Below are 21,918 nucleotides of genomic sequence, written 5' to 3' on the forward strand. Positions count from 1 at the left end.
TCTGCAGTGGTTGTAAAACAAACATCTGTGAACAGTACCATTTTGTTTTTAAAATAAGTCAGATGCAATTCTGGAGTGTATGCATAGCTTGTAAGGCAAGAGAAGGTTTTCTTGCATTAGAAGGATCTGGATTGTTATATTCAATTTTTAGCATTATTCTAAAAGTATGATGTGGGCCAGTCTGAGAGAGTTCAGAGGAGAACAAAGAGAATGGTTTGAGGGCTAGAAAATTTGGACAAAAAGGAACCACAGGACTACCTTGGGTTCTGTACTCTAAGGAAGACTGGTGAGTTGTTATTAGTCTGAAGATATTTAAGATATAAAGATTGCCTGAAAGAGGAAGGGAAAAAACATTGTCTTATTTATTCATGGTGGATTAGACAGAAATAATTGGCTTAAACTGCAGAGAATAGGGTTAGCTGTTATGAAAACACATTTACAGTAAGGATAATGAGTACCATAATATATTGCTAGAGGAAATTGTTTCCCTGTAGCTCTGGATATGTTTAAGAACAAATGAGACACACATCTGTCAGGTATAGCTTCCCCAGGTGTAGCTGGTCCTGTAGTAGTGCACAGAAGCTGGACAAAGTGCTTCTGGATGTCCTGGCTAGCCCTTTGACAAGCCTATGATCCAGCCCTGTGGTGACTCTCCTATCCCACACTGAATGTCCATTTAAGACTTGCTTTTGTCCTACCCTCTCTGTTATGACAGTAGCTGTGTGTAATCTGAGGTGCTCTGTTCAACAGAGCGAATTAATTGGCGGGGTGTGAATGTTTTCCCATGATGATGTTAGACTGAAATTTACATCCTGCTCACACTTATCTCACAGCATCTTTTTTAGCTGACCATGGCTTCATATTACTCACACTGCTCCAGCTCTGGCCATTACCTATCAATGAAATATCTGTGATGCCTAAGACTCCAAAGAAGGGCCTGGGAACATTCTTTTCCCTTGATTATTACCTCCAGAGACACCTACCACTAGATCAGGTTGCTCAAAGCCCCATCCAACCTGGCCTTGAATACTTCCAGGGAGTAGGAAGTCCCAGCTTCCCTGAGGAACCAGCTCCAGTGTCTCACCATCCTCAGGGTAAACAATTTCTTCCTAATATCTAACCTAAATATACACTCCTGTGGTTTAAAACCAATACCCCTCCTCCTGTCACTATGCAACCTTGTGAAAATTCGCTCCACAGATTTCTGTAGGCCCCCTTCAGGTACTGGAAGGCTGCTATAAGGTCTCCCTGGAGCCTTCACTTCTTCAGGCTGAACAACTCTAATTCTCTCAGACTGCCTTCATAGGAGCATTTAATTTACAGAGAGGCTAGACCTAATATACTGGGACATCACTAGCTTACTAATTATGCATATTGGAAGATTTTTTTTTTTCCTTTTCCAATATTTTACTCGTCTAGTTTTGAATCTTCCAAGATTGTTAGGGCAATTTAATAGTTATTGTTACAGGAAATAACATTTTTTCTCAGTGTCACTCTGATACCATTTTCTTTGAAGTACATTTATAGATTGGTCAATAGAGAAGTTTATTTGGAATACTGAATTTCAGGGGAGGTCAGGTACCTTGTAAGCAGAGGAGACAACTTTGGAACTAAAACTATGGGGGAGATTGCTTGTTTCTGTCCTGAGTTTAGAGTTGCTGATGTTTTGAAACAAAATAAATGTTTTCTCTTTGAAATGGACTTCAATTTCCTATAAAAATAAACGGGTTTTGGATAGATTTGCTGTGTACAGCTTCCCTGTTCCTGTCTTTTGAGTCCATTTAAAGCTTGGTTCTGTCCACCTGTTCCCATCATGGCAACAGTTGAGGAAAATTTGTGGTACAGTTTCTGCCATTCTGTTCAGATCATTCAGTTGTGTTCTTCCTCTTCTGCTTGACCCTATCTTCCTGCTTGTGCTTGCATTCCATCCTGCCTGCAGGCTTCCTGCAGAACTTCTTTTCTCCATTATTGTCTAAGTGTGTTAGGATTCTGATTGTGAATTAAGACACTAACTTGATTCAAAAAAAGAGAAGACAACATGAGAATGAAATCATGCTAAACCATATGTTTATTGTGGATTATGTTTTTTTTAATCTTAGTTTTTATTTTTGTTCAGATTGTTTCTCAAAGGAAATTCTCCAAGTCCTTACTCAAACATGGGAACACAGCAGGAAAATCATCTATAACAGTAAGTCTTATTTTACTATTATTTAGAAACATCTAATGTGACTAATTCTCCCTAAAAGCATCATGCTAAGTCACCTGAGCAACACTTGATAGAGAAATGTATTTAAATTGTTTATCTAACAGATTACTTGTACTGTTCTTGACAAATGCTTGCTGTAAGGAAATGACAGCAAATAACATATTTTGTACAAAAGCCACAGGATTTATTGCTACTAGTTGTAAGGTGCTTCAGTGACAGCAAGGAAGCTATGTTACTCGATTACTTTTAATTGAAGCTCTAGAACCTTCAGAAATTCATTGTGACCCACTTTTACAGAAAGCAACCCAGAAAACACACATATGCACCCAGCAAAATCAAATGTGGAACCTGAGTGAGATCAGGTATTTTACCTGTGTTGTTGTACAGTTGTGGTCTAGATAGGTAAAGAAGCCCCATGTGTACCTTGTAATCTTAAAACTGATGGTATCTCTTTCATCTTTCTCTTTGCTGTCTTCTTTTGGAGATCAAGCTTGTCTGCTCGTGGCATATGCAGCTTTGCTTTAAGACAGTGACTGTACTAAAATATTCTGCTCTGGGGATCTCTGCTGTGTTGCCACATGGGGTTGGGAAGGACTTTTTTCCTTGATGTGCAATTAGCCAGATGGCTTTCTTTAGGGCTTGATTGTTTGGATTTTTTTGCTGCCTCCAGCCACAGAAGAGGCAGCAGACTGTTAGAAATACTGCATTCTGAGAGCACAGGGAATTTTCTTTCTTAGATGTCTTCCTTGGTGCCTGCCTGGGAATGGATTTGCATGAGCTGAAACTCATTTTTGGTCTGGGGTTGAAAAGGAATTCCCTGTTCTTCTGGCTGAATAGAATCAGAAGAGGGTTTTGCTCCCTAAATACCCTGGTCTGGTCTGCCTGCTGGGATTTTCCGGGCATACTTCATCTCATCAATCCTTGTGGTGTTCTGCATCCCCAGATTTATGAGGGACATGAAGGACTGTAGTCTTGTTCAAACATAAATGCTCAATTCAGCTAAAATCATTAGGCTTGCTATTAGGGTGTTCTGGCAGAAATTAATGGTCTGTGATGTACAGAGGATGAGAGAAAATGAGTTAATAGTCCCTGCTGGCCTGACATTGGATGATAGCCATGGAACAGGGACCTTAATTACTTCTTCTGGCTTCCAGCTGGTGGTACTAAAGAGCAAGTCCACTTTACTCAAATAGGAGAAAACTGAACTCAGACAAAAAATACTGTGTGAGAAGTTTGCTGTCTGAACAGAGTAAGTCAGAATGGATTACGTATCATTACTTATGGACCTGGGGTACATATCAGCTGTCTGTCAAGTATGGAAGCTACAAATGCCAGTTTCCTAGTTTGTTCAGTATAGATAATAATGGATTTTGGTAGGATTTTGAAAATTCCTGTCTCAGCATGTTTTGCTGGAATTTTATTAGCCCTTTGACTGTGTAACATCTCATCAGTACAATTTTATCATATCACTGTGGGATAAAAACAGAACCGCATCCATCTTCTCCAGTTGGAAGTCTGTCAACCTTTATAAGAGAGAGTTCATTATTTTCAGTGTAGGATATTTATGAAGCTTGGTGTGAAAATGCTGGAATATTGTTCCTTATCTGCAACTTCTGAACTTCTAAACCATCAGATTGCATTAAAGAGGAATGTTGTGTGAGACTATGAGCTAAATTTCCAGGAAACTAAGATTTACCTGGAATATGTGGAACATCAGACACATACCTATGTGATAGTAATTTAGTGCACAATTAAGCAGCTGTGCTCCTGCATGGCTGCATGTGAATATTTTGCATGAGAAACTACCACAGTTTACTGCTGTGAGGTGTCACAGCCAGAATAGTCTCCACTTGGAATTTTACTTAATTTATTTTGTTGCCAATTAATTTAAACTTTTAATTCCTGACTTGGGTATTGAGAAACAAATACAACAAATAAATTCTTTGGAGATACACCTTTTCCTCCTGCCTCCTTGGACTCAACTTGAGTTCAAGCACCTCTTCTGCCTCCTTTGCAGTCTCCACTCCCCTTACCTTCACTGTAGTTATGTTCAATGCAGAGCCCAGCTTAGTTTCTGTGAAAGAAAAAAGGGTCATAAAAATCCCAGTGATACTGCGGTTTATTAAAGCTGTAGGCAGCCTGGTGGTTACTGAGACCTGCATATGTGGGCAGTAAAAGCATCCCACACTGTAAAGCTCTGACTGAAGCTCTCACCTCAGCAGCCTTCAGCTGCTTTGAAGAATTGTTAACAAAAAACCTGGAGTCCATGTGGTGGAGACTGTCTAAGCCTGGCTCTTGGGGAGCTGATGAAGCTGCCAAGTGCATGGATGTAGGCATGAAATACCCAGGGTATTTTGGGCCAGGTGAATTTGGGCAATTTAATCTCTGAGGAGAATATTTACAACAGGGAAAGATTTTACAATTGCCAAATAGAACACAATGTGGTTTGTTTTAAAGAACAATTTTTGGTGAAATATCCCAGGTTTGGTTATTACCTTCTCTCCACTCAGGTGTTTTAGTGGCTTCATCAGGAAGGCCATTTTGGGTGGTTTTGTTGGATTTTTTTAACACTGCACACAGTGGCTGGCATCAGTATCAGCATAGCTTACAACATCTGAAAGAATCCCACTACATTATTTCGGTGTTACTTTCTCATGACTCAGTCTACAAGAAATGGTTTTGCCAGTGTAGCTATTGCAGAAAAACTATACCAGGAGAACTCTCCTACTGTAAATGTACCTTTCATGACAATTAATGACAGGTGACTTTACTCCTTTTTCCATTTAGGCTGTCTCTCTGCTTCAGCAGAGAGAAAAAAATTTATATTTACACCCAAATAACACAACTCTTGCATAGGGTTGGGTTTTTTTGCCCTTTGGACATTGTGAGGCTGTGGAATTTTCTGTTGTCCTGTTTGTGGAAGATTGCTTGGTCAGAGGAAAGGGATCTCTGATGGGTATTGATGTCTGTCCATTGGCAGGTGGTAGACAAAGCATATCTGGGTGATTCCAGGTTTACTCTTCAGATGAGCAGGGGATTCACAGGATGCTCTTAGCCCTTCCTGATTGCCAAGAGAAACATATTAACTTGTACCACACTTCAGTTTCCTAATGGGGTCTACAGTCTTTATGGTGGAAAATGTCATCTTTCTCCCCTTTCATTACACCATGCAGAACTCTAAGGTAGCTTTCCATTTAGGTGATTGCTGAGGAATTGTCTGGCAATGACGACTACATTGAACTTTCATTCAGTGCACGGAAACTGGATGACAAGGTAAGCTGCTTGATATTAACCTTGCTCAAAGATATAAGAATGCCTGCAAATATAATTTGATGAGATTTTTCCTGACAGGTATTTTTTGCCTTATGTTATTTAACACATCAGAGATTTTCAGATTAATGTTTACAATGAGGCTTTCCTCAAGTTGCAAAGTAATTAATAAAAAGAAAAAATACCCTCAAGGAATCTAATTAAAGCCAAGACAATTTAATTTTGCTATAACCAAGACAATTTTAATTATTTAAAATACCACAGATCAGAAGTGCTTAGAGAAGTGAGCTTTCTGTAATTAGTCAAAGATGAAGTACAAAAGATTAAGTTGAAGTAAGCATCCTAAAATAAAGCTAGGGAACTCCATAACAACTCAGTCATGATATATGTTTTGTTCAGCAAAATGTAGCTTGAATGTGAGAAAGACTCTTGCCTATCCATTAAAAACTTTTGCCCTCTTTAATAAGAAAATTCTTCACTGACGCAAACACTACTCTTTCTGAGAAGGATTACTTCTTTCTGAAGACATCCTTTTTTTTTCAGTGGTATATGTACAAAATAAGCACCTTGCAAGAAACCCAGATGACTGCTTGTAAGTCACACTGTTATTGCACTGTAATAGCAGACACACACTTATTTGAGGTACTCTGGGGAATATCTTCATAATTAACAAATGTCATAAGACTATGACACTTTTTAGTTAAGAGGATTTTACATATAATTGAAGATCAGATTATTACAAATGTACTGTTTCATAGTATCTAACATTAGTTTATAGTCCCTCCTTTTATACACAGCTGCTCCTAATTAGAAACATGGTAACACCATACAAAATATATGATTCTGATGCCCCAAGTGTGTGCTTGTAAACATTCAACATGTGAGTAGCTTCAAATCAAATCAGTGGGAGTACTTTTGGATGCATATATCACATTTTCAAATTGGGCCATAACTGATAAAAAATATTTTTGGTTGAAACTGCCAGAAAAACTCAGGCAAGCAGAAAGTACACAGAAAGATTAATAGTGCTGGAATTTACTTAGAATGCAGAGGTAAATAACAGTACTGAGCTCAGTACCATTAACAACCATAATCAGGTTGTTAATACCAGGACCTGAATTTGTTCTCCATCTGAAAGATGAATTACCTCTTCCTTCAGAGCTGCTGTAGTCTTAGTGTTTCTGAATCATGTAATTTATTTAGATGTCAAAATGTAGATTTAACAAACTCTCTTTAGACAACCATCTTTAGATGTGATTTCCAAAGTTATACACGTATTTCTTCCTGTTTCAAATACTATCACATCTAGCAAAAATGACTTATAGAATGCAATAAGACTCCATTTTTCCACAGATTCATTCCTTTTACACAGGAGCAAAAAGTAATCTGGTGTAAATATTACGATTACTTGTGGCTCATGTGGGTGCAAATTAAAAGGATACTGCCTGAGTGAGCTTCTAAGCTAGGACAAATGTTTTCTGGGCAACAGCTTTTAGAGAGTCAATGCAACACTTTATGGAGATAAGTTAAGGAGGATCCTAATAAAATACTGCAAGAATATTGTCATTCTTGCTATTTTAATATGTCCAGTCGATATGGCCATTGTCCAGTAAAAAATTTCTGGGTGATGCAGTGTGGAACTCAGGCAATGATTCATTGTGTGTTAGCTGAAATGAAACTCCTTTCTTCAGCTGATGAAAATCATTGAAAGCCTACTACAGCTGGAAGAAGTACTTCAGTTTCCTCCAGATAGAGACACAGCTGTAAACCTAGCTGAACCTTGGCTTATCTCATTTATAAGAAAAGGCAATGGCTTTTATTATAGCTTACGATGAAATTTGATATCAGAAGATACAAGGCACTAATAGTTATTATTAAGGTTTGAAATCCCAGGTTTGAAATCACTTCAATTGCATAGTTCAGCCACTGGTGAAAAAAAAAATGAGTTCTCCAATTTGACATAAAGGTCAAAAGAACCATTAGAGAATTAAGAAGAGTCCAACTTGTGAAACCCTAAGCTTGATTTTGCATGTGTCTTCTGACTCAGAAGTGAAGACATGAGTAGAGATGTAATGAGAGAACAACAGTGAGGGCTGGAACTGGCTTTGGAATCTCTTGAAAGGCAGAGGAAGCCTGTGGAAGAATTTGTTCATGTTTTGCTACACAAAGTCACATTTCTAATCCCAGGGGTTCCTGCACTGGCACCTTTGGGGCTGGCAGAAGACAAGTTGAATCCTAAGGTCTCACAACTGGTGGACAGAAGAAGGGTTTCGGGGGGAGATTCTTTCGATCCATTACTATCAGTGGCGTCTTGAACAGACACAAATTTCTATTCTTCAAAGGGCAACTTCTTTAAAGAGCATCCAGATTGTGGTTAAATATATGAGTTTTCTCCACTAACTAAAAAGATGTGAACAGCACATTTTTGGCAGAATAAACAAAATTTGTTGTTACAATTTATCAGGCAGGATATGTTTGTTGGTATGTGTTACTCTCTCCACATAAAACTGCAGGAGTTTCAGAGAAGCCACAAAACAAATAAAACCCACTCAATTTTTCCTGAAGGCTTGGCTGAAACATTCAGTGAAAAATTATAGGACAGTCACAGGTATGGAAGTTTCCTTTAGTTAACTGACTCTGGTGAGATAAATGCTATAATTTTTTATTGCAGTGCTTGTTTGGAAGGTATAGATGCATTTTCATGTTTTATTGAAACCAAGTCAGCTCCAATGGCGCATCTTTGTTTCAAAGAGTTCCTCTGAGAACACTTCACAGTGGAACAATAACTTTTGGAAAGGTTGTATTGCATTAATAGCTGTCTCACAATTACTTTAACAAGCAGCTATGTTTTTATGATAGCTATAATAAATTACAAGCACCAAGGCAATCAAACTGCTTTTCCACTTCTGAGAGAGACAGTTATTGTTGCTTGGGAAAGACTGTCCAGCACATGTCTGCATATTACAAGATAATATTGCCTTTTTATATGTTTCTCTGGTACTAGATCCTGAAGAATAAATAAATAACCCCTAGATGCACTGTCTTGCCACTTGAGAATTTTCAGTATTATAAAAGTCTTTTGGCTAATTCAGCCCTTTCCTGAGCAACCTTTGACTTGACCCTCAAACCTGAAGTTTAAAGTGTCATGCTCTGAAAATTAACGTACTAAAAGACGTGTCAAGCCAGGCGCTCAGAAATGTAATTACATTTTTTTAATTTCAGCTGTGTGGTTTTTGTTATTACTGTGTAACTGCTGAACTGTGCATTATACCACTAGCATATGCATTACATTAATCATCAAAACATTATTAAAATACCAAAACATTAAAACTTTATTGCTTCTAGTCTTCTTTCAGAGGAGGCTATTTTAAGATAATGCAAAGCTGTTAGATTCATCGTAACAATGTAAAAGGTTTGAAAGTGTTAATAGCTGGGAAATAAAATGTTTTCTCATCTATAATTTTTTATTTATTACAAAGCATCTTCAGTATAGAAGGATTTTCTGTTTGTACCATCATTCTGAAAGGAATTAGGCTTTGTTTTTGCATTAAAGGAGAAGTGATATAAGATATCATAGAGCATTAAAATCTTTCCCCTTAGGTAGTGTTGCCTTAGTAGTTAAAACCATATATTAAAAATTACTTCCCTTGTGCAGATTTGCTGTTCCAGCTCTCACAATACTCAGGTGGGAATGGCACTATATTTTGAGTACTTTTCTTTCTGAATTTTTCTGTGCTCCAGGGTACATTAATTGCATATATCATTTTGAGATGTTTTCTTTCAGATAACTTTGCTTATCAAATTTGCATTTGGTAAAGAATCTGCTAACATTAGGCTTTTACTCAGCTTCCATCAGTACACTAACATGTGAGAAGAGGCAGCTCAATCTTCCTTAACCACATGCACTTTGAATTTTTGTGTCACTATGATTAAAACAGCACCCTCACTTCTGCAATAGTGCGTGAACCTCAGTGTCCCTGATTTTTTTACTTAGAGATATCAGGTAGTTTTATGTATTCTCCTGCTCTGTTTGTCATTGTAACATGGGTCAAGTTATTAAATCCTGAAGAGGTCTTGCTTATCTAACATTCTATAATCCATCTTGCCGGTACCTGTGTTGGTTTGTAGCAGTGCATGTCTTGGCCAATTAACTTCTGTTTTGAGACAGTGGGCAAACAGTGTGAAATTCAGCCTGCTGTAGAGTATGCTAGGTGAATGAGTACAGAAATCCAGATTGGGTGTATGAAGAGAAAATGCAGTAAAACAATTTTTTACAGTTCTGCCTGTCATGACTGAATAGTCAAACTAAGAGCAGCAAGGAAATTGTTGGTACAAAAATGAAATATTGCTGAGACACTAAGAGGTCTCACTAAAACTACGCTGGCTCTCCGTTTTCATTAGCAGTCAGGAAAGCACTGGTGCACTGTGCCTAAAAAGCTCCAGGAAAAACAAGTCTCAAGAGTAACCTGTCCTGTATTGTATTTTAGGATTTTTTCAGCAAATCTGATCCTTTTCTGGAGATTTTCCGGATGAACGATGATGCAACCCAACAACTTGTTCACAGGACTGAGGTAAGGAATAGAGTTGGATTTACTTTCCAAAGATGCAGGTGGACTGTCAGAGGAATAGTTTATGCTTCCTATGTCACAAGGGATGCTTCCTATGTCACAAGGGGTTTGCAAGTGACTGTATTTTAAAACATTTCTTTCTCTCGTGTAATGATTAATTGGTGTCAGGTCTTGACTTGTGTGCATGAGTGTAAGGGAAGATGGTCAAGATCCAAGTTTAACTAAACTGGCAAATGCTTGGAAGATCAGGAGTTAAAAGTTTAGCGCAAACTATGCTACAGACAGTATCATCTTATTAATCCTGTGTTGCATCTTCTCCACCTTTTCTCAGGTTGCTAGTGCTAAAGAGATTGATAATCTGGGTGCTTTTGTTTCCTATGTCCAAGAGCCATTACAGCTTTTATGGTAATGACTGGAACTGTCTCAAAAAACAGCATTTAGGTGTAAAGGGTATTTGGGGGTATGAGACTATCTGCTGTGGATCCCATAAAGTCTTACTGGCAAGGTAGACTGTGTGTCCCTGAAGTGATGCTGCCTGTCCCCATTGCTCAGTCATACATCTCTTCCATGGCTTTCAGTCCAGGGGTGTATTCCACTCCAAAACCTTTCTTTTTTTTTTGAGACTTACATCCCTGGTGAGGCATGGTCAGTGCTGGGGCAATCTCTGTAGCATGATCTGTATATGGGCCCATTCTCACCTCCTGTTTTTCTGGGGCTTTCCAGAGGAGTGTTGCAACCTGCAGCTTGCTCAAGGGCACCTATCCCATGCATGTAGTTCTACAGACCTATAGCTTTCTTCTCCTTCTGACACACAATATTGAAAATTGTGGCTCTTGTTAGCATTCTGTCTGAAGATGTGCAAATATTATAAATAATGTTATTCCTTTCCTTTCACTCACAGGTTGTGATGAATAACTTAAATCCAGCTTGGAAAACCTTTAAAGTGTCTGTAAATTCTCTGTGCAGTGGAGACCAGGATCGCAGGCTAAAGGTCAGAAATAATTTCCTGCTTTTTGAGTATTTCTTATTTATAGCAAACAAAACTTTGTCTCCCTTTTTCCAAATGAAAATTGCTACTCTGCTCTGCCTTCTTCTTTCATGGAAAACATGATCATACATCTGCTTTATGATTATCACAATCAAATTAAGGATGCAGAGAAGTAGTAATCCACTGTAACCAGCAGGCTATGCTCTCTCCTTATTATAGTAACCTCAACAAATAATGGGGCTGGTTTTACCAAGTAGCTGGATAATTTGAACTCCAGCATCATGTAACTGGTGGAAGTATACTCAAGGGAAATGGCAGCCCTGCCACCATTTTAACTAATTTTTCCCACATCTATGTCTGGAGACCCTCTGTAAAAGAAACACTGAATTATTAGATCTGTTATTATATATGAATAATGGCGTCACCACAAAATGACATGCTGTAGTAATGACAATGCTACTAGTCCTCAGAAAGACAGATGGTTGGAAACTTGGAGCTTTGTGTAGAAAAATTCATCTTCTTGTGGCTGATTTGGTTAAATCAAGGCTGAATCCAGTTGTTCATATCTTCTAATCAGGTTTACTGTTAATACTAAATTTTAAAATGTTAAAGAGCACTGTACTCACTGTCTATTCAGCCTCTCGGACCTGATAGGACATTACACAAAAAAAATAAGTCTTTTTTGTTTTTTCTTACCATTTCACATTGTCTAATATAAATTTTTCTTTTCTCCCTGCAAACCTTTTTTCATCATTATAACTGCACATATCTACAGAAGCAGTATTGATATTTTGCACTCATTTCATACTGCAGGATGTGCTGTGCAAACAGAAAAAATAAACTGTCTTGTGTCTAAGTGTCACAATGCATGCCACAGATTGGTAGAAAAGGTAAAAAGGAGTCTTACAAATACTGATTGTGCTGATTGTGATTTGGAACAAATCACAAAGTCAGCACTGTTGTTATGGATGAATAGTAGTTTGTATATATACATTTGCATGGTATTGGGAATGCATGCGGAAAACTTGGGTTATCTTAATATATTGTTTGTGTCTTGTGTGGCACTGTTGGCCAAACATTATGAATCCAAGGGCAAAAGAGGTACCAAAGGAGTGAGGAAGTTTGAGAAAACAATGAGAGATGTAGCAAGGAAAAGGGAAGGATGAAATAGCTAGAGCACAGGATGCTTGGAGGCCAGACCAAAATGTTTGCGACAGGTCCACCAGAGATGTTGGAAGGAAGCTCAGCTCCTCAGGTGTTATTGGGAAGCCTTTGTGAAAGATCATTCCATCTACCCTTTAGTCCTTAGAAAAAGATTTTTTAAAAGTTGTGCTTGGTATGTCCAGTGACATTGAAAAAGAGCTGTAGAAGACAAAACAGAGAATGAGAGGCAGGCAAAGAACAGCCTGCATTTTAAACTGCAAGCAAAATTAACAATATAGGCTGAGGAGGATTTCTAATGCAAATGAAGAACTGTAGTGGAGTTATTTATTGTAGCATGTGTAGGATGACAATAATGTGAAGTGTCAGGATAATGAGTTTATTATCTTGGGAGGCTGCAATTTTTAAAATTTCGTGGTTAGATTAAATATCTGTACTTTAGTTGCCTGTAACACATAAGACAAGCAAATTACTCTGTGTTGTGTAAGCAATATAGATCTCCAGGAGAGAATAAAAAAACCCAAAAAACAAAAAACCCAAAAAGAGTAGTTACCCTCCAGAGGTATTACATGACTGACTCAAAGACCAGTCAAGCATAAGGAGCGCTGCCATGGCTGGGGGCTCTGACACCTGGGCTGCTACTTCATGACAAAAGGGAAGCACTGGAAAAAGTGCATATGATGCTTGTTTGGGCAATGGGTTCACAGCACAGCTCAGGCAGGGCTGGGAGCTGAGCTTTTGCTTTTGAAGGAAGTGAGCTATGGAAGGCTTGGAAAGAGAGAAGGAGCAGTTTCAGTGGTGGGACATCTAGACAGAGGTGACATGGTCAAAGCAGGTGCAAGTACTGCTGCAGCATTGTGTCTGAGAACACATTATATTCAAAATGCAAGATGCTGAGAAACTGAAGAAGAGATGTAGTATCATAGGTTATCTGTATTACTGTGTTTCTCAGGATGCATCTTACACCACCAGATACAGAAGGTTGCACCCAGCCTCTTCCTGGCCAAAGGGTCCTAGATTATCTCACAGCTTATATTTCACAGTCACTTAGAGCAATCTGTTCTTCCTGCCCTTATAGGACATGCTTTTTGAGGTAGTTTAAACTGAAATGGGTAACATCCCATAGCATATAGGTTCAAAACAGAAGGTGGATCCTATTTCTGCTGCTCAAATGAAAAGCAGATTTAGAAAAGCACTGCCTTCAACACATTGTATGTATGTGGTTTTAAATCACATAGATGAGAAAACCTAGAAGAGATGCAAATAAAATGTGGTGCTTAAAATGTCAAAGCAAGTGGCAAGTCTGTGATGGTAGTGGATTATAGTTCTGGAGGTAGAAACATGCTTTAAACTCTTTGAAACTGGGGTGAGAAGATATGAGGAAGTCTGAGATTTCAGCTTGGGCAGAAGCAGCAGCATCTGAGAATAATGAGAGTCTTTGAGCTATGAGCAAAGAGACATTAGTAGAATTTGCTTGCAAATGCTGCTGCCAGAAGATAGGCTGAAGAGGGAAAGGTGGAGTATGAATAGTCCTTTAGGAATGCCTGTAGAGAAAGAGGGTAAATCATTGAAGGAACAGGAAGAACCTACAAAGCTATTGACATTTTTCAAAAGAGTTGTGATTCTGCAGGATATATTTTCCTAAGAATGCATGGTTTTATTTGTGTGTGCAACTGTTTGCAGGCCCTGATCGGGATATCTGAATATTTGGCTGAGGCTGCAGTTCAGACACTTACAGAAAACATTAAAATAGTAAAATATGCAGCATACCACTCATGGCTGCAGAAATACTTTAAAATTAATTGTTGCTCTAAAATAAGAAAAAACCTTGAAGTTTTTTCTAAAGTTTAGGCCCTCTATACCTTTTGCTAGGGATAAGGAAAGGTGGCTATGGTAGACCAGCCCCCAGAATCAGCTGTGTTTGACAGATAGCATATAGGTTTTGTCAAATGACTGTTCTGATAGCTTTCTCTGAGGATTATAGATTAGGAATTTGATGGCAGCACAGGCAGAACAGTAGAAATAAAAAAACTAGAGAGGCAAAGTTTCTTTGATGGGCTTAGAGCTGTATGAATATGTACACTTTTATTTACATTGACTAAGCATTCCACTCTTCACCCTACCATACTTTGGAAGACTTGACTTCAGATGCTTTATTTCACTTCATCAAGTATATAGCAATAGGTAACTGCTGAGTGCTGGAAGAATTCCCTGAACCATATTTAACGTGGGGAGATTTGGTGTTTTTCAGCTGCCTTGCTGAGCATCAGCTTCTCGCCAGGATTGCTTGATCACTGTGAACAATAATTGTATAAGGCTGGGTAGTTCTGTACCTGTACCTGCTGTTTCTTTTTTGCTCTGGAAGGTGTAATCTAAGTTAGGGCCTAAGGAGGCACCAGAAATGCTTGGAGGCAAATGTCAGGTTGTGGAAAGTTTGCAAATGGAGGGGAACTTCTAAAAAACAGCAGGTGTGTGGGCAACCATCGCTACCTTTGGCTTGCCTCTGTAGTCTGGTAGGAGCTCTGAAGTCTTGGCCTTTCATCTCTGCCACTGAAATCACATGGGTTCCAATCTTAGTGGTCTGATTTGTGTTATAGGGAATGGGGATTAACAAAGCAAAACTGCACAAAACAACTGAATTTATCTTACAGAAATTTACTCTTTTTAATTCTTGTACTCAAAGCCTGTCCTTATGCTCTCTGGGCACTTAAAATTTTGTTGTTTAAAATGTCTGTTTAGAAAGATAAATAAGGTCACTGAAATCAAAGCAACCAGTAATTATAGTCTCCTTCAAATGTATTTTGCTAGCATCCTTTACAAAGTTTGCTAATTTGAATTCCTAATCGGCTTTAAAAAAAAAAAAAAAATTGGTTTATTTAGCTGTTGGGCCAACAGCAGTTATTTTTTATTGCTCTCAGGATGCCTTGTAAAACTTTGCTGCAATTATTGCTGCTCTAAGTTTTATTTTGAAAGATATATATTAGATTTATGAACTTACTGAGGTTTTCTTCCCAGACATTGAAACCATCTCAGAAGTCTGGTCACACTTCTGGTCATAACTTCTTTTAATGTTAACAGTACAGACTGTGTATGCATTGAAGTGAACAAAATACCTCTTTGATCCAAAAGCAATATATTGCTTTTTTAATATGTAGAGAGATTCAGTTCACAACAGTAACTGCTGACAAATCTGAGTGATGGATACAGACTTTCTGAGAGCAGTTTTTAGGCTATGCTGAAGGTGCTATACCTTGTGGAACTTTGGCATTCAGGTTTGGTTTCAATGTGTGAGGTTTTTTTGCCATCAAGTTTTATCTGAAATACAGTGTTGCATTTTGAGTGTCTTCTGGTAGTGATCATGTACTGCCTGTCAGTTTTAATAGCTGTACAGTTCTTTTTCTAGCGGAGTCTTGATAATGTACATTGAAAAACAGTATCTGTTTGTTCAGGTATTGATATTGTAATACTTGGGAAATAACCTAAGAAGGTTCTGTAAAGGCACAGGTCACACAGTGCACATTGCATAGAGTAAGAGTATCTTTTGCTGAAAGATACTCTGAAAGAAAGAAAGAAAGAAATTTTGCTGGTGAGGACAAGTAGGAAAAGGGGCAGGAAAAATTAACAACCTAGAAGAAAAACATTGCTACAGGCAAAATAATAGAAAAAGCTGCAAGGAGAGGTAAAGCATGCTTTATATATGGGAAGGCATTTCCATATTCAACCCACATAGGGTGGAAGAAGTTTCAAAAGAAGAATAACCATTAGATATTTTTCTACCTTTCAAAAAACCAAATGTTGCAACTGTATCATTGTTATTAGTTTGTGTATTATTGCATCCCTGCCTAGCCCAGGTTGCAAATGATGAACCTGATGACATTTATGCAGGCCCAGTTATAGCCATGGTTTCCAGGGCTGTTAAATACATCAGGTCATGAGGCCTCTGTATTTAAGAATGGTTCTTTGCAGCGTGAAGCCCTGAGCCATCACTGTTGCTTACTTTTGGGTAAACACAAGAAGGTTGCCTCTTCCTGTGCACTCCTGTTAAGGTTAAAACCTGGTTCTGTCAGTCTTCCCCTTTTTCTCTTATGTCCCTTTGTCTTCCTCGGCTCTGTCCATCAGATTTTCTGGAGCAGCTGTGTCTTAGCATGTGAATTGTATGCTTGGTTTTCTACTTAGGGGTCTATCTGCATATACTGGTAGGCCTCAGCATATCTACAGTGCTCTGGTACAAGTGAGATGCATTCAGGAGCTGATAGGACGTGTGATTTTCAATCCATTTCTATGCTAAGACCATTAAAAATACCAACATGCATTTTCAAAGACCATGAATTTTTTCTATTTTTGTGATAAATCATTGTTTAAAAGGTCTTCTTGAGAGCTCTGCATTTTACTTAGATGAATAATCTATGCAGTGGCTCTTCTGCCTTCTTGGTACTGTTATATATGATCCTTGCTTACAATATTAATATAAGAAGCTCCATATAAGAAGCTTGTATGGTTTAACAAGAAAGATTTTGATGTTATGCTGGATGGCAGCAAGCAATAAATTTCTTCTAACTGTATTAGCTTAAAAATATTAAAATATTATTAATTTTATAATCTGTTCTCCACTGTCTGCTATGGCATTTTGTGGGGTGGAAGGTTGGGTCTTCCTCAGATAGTTGTAATCACTTTTCATTCTGCTTTCTTCGAAGTGGTGAATCTTTCATGCACAATGGTGGATCATCAAAGAGGTTTAGTATCTAAGTAAATTGACTGCTCCATTCTGAGTTAAGGAAAAGCAAATAGCAGTGATTATTTTGATATTTTCTGGGTTATTACTGAAATGTTCTCTAGATCAATAAGCTTTCAGTGACCTTTAATACCTGACTACAGCCCTGCTTATACAGGTATATTGTAAAATGTAATCCTTCAATAAGCCCTCAGTATCTCTGAAAGCTGGTGGTGAAAGTAGCTGAGAGGAACCTGTGAAGGCCAAGTTCAGCTTAAGAGGCAGGCAATGAGTAATACATTCAGACAAATCCATTAGGGCTTTTATTCTTTCACAGTTCAGCTGTCGTTTACTGTTTGAAGCACTAATGTGTAAAGATAGGGCTTTTGGTCAGCAGCAAACAGGAAAAATTTTTGCAGGATTTAAAAAGCATGTGGCACAAAGGGAAATTCAAGCAGTGCTAAATGATGATTTGAAAAGCATGAGCTGAAGAATTTCACAGTGTTCTGTAAGAGAAGACTAATTTGTTCTTACTGTTTTCTTTGAGCTTTTAATTCCATGTAGAAAGAGACTGACACCAAGAACAAATTAAAATGTAGGCCAGACTTGCTGTTTATTTACTTGATTGGATGATTTCTGTCATACCTGATTCATACCTGATTAGACACAGTTCTACATTTTCCCTTTCAATATACTCACAAAATTAATGCCTTGCTTGCTTACCCTGATGTTGCTGAAGAGACATTTGCATATGGAGTTCTTTTGGAAAGCCTTTAACTAGAAAGGGAGACTCAGGTTTTACATGTCTCTAATATGAGTCAGAAGATGCCTTCAAATGACTTTTTCAGTAAATCATTTATTTTTCAGTAAGTCAGGCAATTTTCCTGAAATCTCTAGGATAATTGCCTCACTCCTGAAGAATGCACATCTTTCTTTATAATGTGAATAATATTTATTTATTAGCTATTCTAACAGTGTTATGGTGTTGTGAGTTCCCAGAGAAGTACTTGGAAAGCCGACTGTGCAGTTGATAATTTTAGATAAGAATAAGTTCTTTCTGGGTCATCAAAAGAAACACAGAAACACTAGGCCTAAATATTGGGATGTGGTGTGTACTTAATTAAGCTAACAGAAATATTCATTTAAATGTGTACTGCTTAACTGGAGTAGGAATTTAAGAACAATCTGAGAGGATGATAGGTAATTTTGAAGATTATTATAAAGCTAAGGACACACTGTAAAAGCCAATTTCTGAGACCTTCTTGCATAAATGACATTTGACGTACTTTTACAGTAAATTATTCATTAGAATGCTACAATTCTTGAATATTTCTCTTGCTATCCTTCTCATATTCCCCTTGTTCTCTCTCCTTGCCTATGGTTTCAGGCACTATACTGATTATTAAAAACTCAAGTGGCCTACTTCACAAGGTCTGCTGAGATTATGGGGAATTTGCTGTACCTACTGTTTTGTCAGTCATGGTTAATCTATAATTTAGCAATTGGTTTAACATATGGGTGCCTCCTGAATTTATTAATTACAGCAGTTAGGAATCCTGCATTATCTGAGTATGTGATTGACAGATCCTATCAGTCTCCATAAACTCTGTGCAGGTGTGATGCAAGATTTAAAATAATCTTTAAAACAAAACTTATTAACGCTTGGTGTGGGATCTCTGCTCACAGATTACTTTTTTTTCTCTCCCCTTTTCTTGGCTGTATGCTTGAAAAAGCAGTTGAGGACAATGGGGAAGAAAATACTGGATTGCAGTGAAGATTGGGGAGAGAGAAATAGACTCAAAAAATGAACTTGATCCCTTTTTTGTTTGGCAAGAGAACTCATTCTGATGACTTTTTAGGCATTAGTTTGTTCTCCATTATCAACTGCTAAATATATAGCAAATTGTCAGATTAATTAATTTAGATTTGTGTCAACTGATGTTTATGAAATGCATTGAAGATGAAAGAGCTATTTAAATGACAAGCATTGGCACAACAATTACGGGTGCAAGTGGATTGTACAAGGGAGAGATCATCTGATATTCTGTGGTTAAAAGAGCTGATAATTCACATCTCCAGGGACTTCAGTCGCTGATAAATTTGGTGGTAGAAGACTGAGGAGCTGGTACTTGTCAATAAAATGGTCAGGGTAGCAAGAGACAGGAGTCTTCTTCCTGTCCATTGAATGACTCTGACAGACAGAAGTTCAGAGTTCACCCTGTAAAAGGAGGTTTTCACTTTCCATTCCTTACTAGAGCCCCCAGTTCCCTGAGCTCTGAGGCAGAAATGAAGAAACTTCCCCCTGACATTGCAAGGAGCATTCATTGTCTGAAACAAGGGCAAAGAGAGGACAACAAACAAGCAAAATGCTGTGTGTGAGTTTGTTTGCCTGGATCAGAGCATCCAAGGAGTATTTTCTGTTTCTCTTCTGCAAATATGAGAGGATTGCCTCCAAGTAATTTGTACCTTGCATCTACTGTGAACTTTCTTCCAGCTGCTCCCTGCCTCCATGGTTCCAAATCAAGAGAAACACAGCCCTCCACAGCTTTACTATGCAAGTCATCACTATGGGAAACGTTTTGAAGGGCTCGCTCTTGCCTCTCTTGAGCTGTCTTTGAAAGTGAGTTTTAGTCTCCTGAAATGAAACAGAGGTTCCTATAAGTGCTGCTGACTGTAATCCACATCAGAGGTGTCTGGTTCCTTCATGAGGCAATAGCTGATAAATTGCTAAATCCCATCCTTGGGACCATTGGAAATGAGACAAAGCAAAGCCCCGGTAATGAGGATCAGCTCCAAACTAGAGGGTGGGGCACAAGGGATGCTGGTGGATAAATGAAATCATTCTTCCCAGTTTTCAGATTACTGTGTTGATAATGAACAACCTACAGGCCCCAGTACCAGCTGCAGAATCTCTTATTGAAGCTTAGAAACTGCTGCTACCATTTTGAATTAAAGAGTAAAATGAAACTCTGCTTTCAATAAAACAGATCAGGATTAAGGCTTCAGTGTGACTTTGCAGAGCAGATAAATACTGTAGTGAGATAATTTTAAGGTATTGCCTAAAAGAAAATTCATCATTCTCAAGCCTTTGTGTCCACAGAAATTTTGCTGTGTGACATGCAGTATCTCATGATATTAAAAATGAGAGACTGTGAGAGAGCAACCAGTTTTTCCTATTCTTCTTTCATTTCTTTCAGTTGAGGCTGGAAAGAATAGTGAAGGCAATTTCCAGACAATCTAATTTCAGACTCTCATAAAGTAGAAAAGTCTCACATTGGCTGACATATAACCAACTTATAAAGACCCTTGGTTTCTTTTCAGATATATTTTTACTGTGGAAATTGAAAATTAGACACTCATGGAAATTATTCTCTTGTTAAATCTTGTAAGAAATTTATTGTTTGCTAGGAATGATAATTTTTGTACTTAAATAGAAAGCTTACCTTAAAATTCTACTCATAAGTTGTATCTTTATAATTTATACACTAGCATACTACCATGCAAAAACAGTTACACCTTGCAGATAATAAAATAAATGCATTTTAAATGGTAGTATTTTCAGGGAAAATTAAATAGTAAAATTTAAGGCAAAATAATACTTTAAAAATACTGTAAGTATATTCAGGAACATAATTATAAATTAATGTTTTTGATACACTAAGCAGCATTAGGGCAGAAATAGCTATTAAGTATGTTTAATATTTTAGAAGTTGTCTCAGTACATAGAGAGTCACCTGGAAAATGTGAGCTTTATCTGAAACTGGAAATACACAGTGATCTCGCCTCCCACACATTCTCTTAAAATAAATTAAAAAATAAATTTTCCAATAATGAATACTTAGCATAAATAAATTCAGCGTGGCAGAGCTGGGCAGCAGAAGGTACTACATATGCTTAGAATTGAGGTTGTGATAGTATTAGCCCCCCGTGATACTGTGGACATTAGAAATTGAGTCTGCTGCAACATTATTTTATGTCCTATCTCTGAAACTTTGTCTCCTGCTCCACTGAAGCTGTGTTGCAGTGTGAGATAATGGTGCTCCTCATCAGAATGCAGTCGGTGCTTCTCCAAGCAGACTTATGAATATGGAAAGCTCGCACAAAATAATTAAAAATCACTAACTCATACTTTTAATTATCTCATGCACATTTTAAAATTTAGAACTGTGATTTTACTAGCCTAAATTTGTTTATTCACAGCAATTAAATCCTTTCTCTCCTCAAGAGGTTTAAATCCCCAACACTACATTGTTTTAAGGTGACCTGCAGAGATAAAATACTGGATCCTGATGCTGCAGTGTTCATTGAATGCTCCCCTAGGTTAACTTGCTCCCATTTCCCTGACTATTCAGAGCACTTGAAAAGTTGTTGACATTTGGGGGTTTTTTCCTTCGCTATTTAATGACATAGAAATAAGGGCCTGATCTGGCTTATGTACACATGGTACTGATTCCTTTGCTGTTGATTTTCTGCCTTCCTACAGAAAGCAACATTTCCTACTAATATTTCAGGATCACCACCATGTAACTGTCATTGCTGTGCTCCCAGGGACAGGCTTGCCACCCAGTGTAAGATGAAGATCAGTTACAGAATATGTATTCAAAGGAACTTAGGAGGTAAAGGTGATGTTTGGGGAGGAGGAGTAAACCAAAGAAAGACATTGCTTTCTCATTCTTGTATAGGCAAACATTCTTTCATGGGCAAATAGTGGTGGCTTTCTGTAAAAGAAAGCATTTTCCCTACAGGATATTGCTTGTAAGTACTCTTTCATCTTAAAGGTCATGAAGAGGTTTGCCTGTGGTTTTGGGGTTTGGTTTTGTTTATTTATTGGTTTGTTGGGGGGGGTAGGGGATTAATTATTAAATATTTGTTTTCAAGAAATAAAGCATTAGCAGAGGCTGGTACTGGATTCAGTTCTGCTTGTGATATTTTGGATGCAGGGTGTGTGTCCCCCAGTTGCAGCTGCAATGATCCTTCACAATCCTAAACCATACAGATTCCATTGAATTCTGAA

The 21,918-nt window shown here is 37.9% G+C and overlaps 1 protein-coding gene across 1 annotated transcript in view; it reads left to right on the top strand.

The window, feature by feature from the left end:
* The window catches only part of CPNE4 (copine 4), a 226,541-nt gene that overhangs the window by 131,416 nt on the left and 73,207 nt on the right, over positions 1 to 21,918 (top strand). The window contains exons 4-7 of the mRNA XM_030444982.1: positions 2,117 to 2,188; positions 5,405 to 5,479; positions 9,964 to 10,047; positions 10,946 to 11,035. Coding sequence (XP_030300842.1) covers positions 2,117 to 2,188; positions 5,405 to 5,479; positions 9,964 to 10,047; positions 10,946 to 11,035 — 321 coding nt within the window. The remainder of the gene's footprint in view (positions 1 to 2,116; positions 2,189 to 5,404; positions 5,480 to 9,963; positions 10,048 to 10,945; positions 11,036 to 21,918) is intronic.

The sequence above is a fragment of the Calypte anna genome, chromosome 2 (assembly GCF_003957555.1).
Source record: "Calypte anna isolate BGI_N300 chromosome 2, bCalAnn1_v1.p, whole genome shotgun sequence".
In the NCBI taxonomy this organism is placed as follows: domain Eukaryota; kingdom Metazoa; phylum Chordata; class Aves; order Apodiformes; family Trochilidae; genus Calypte; species Calypte anna.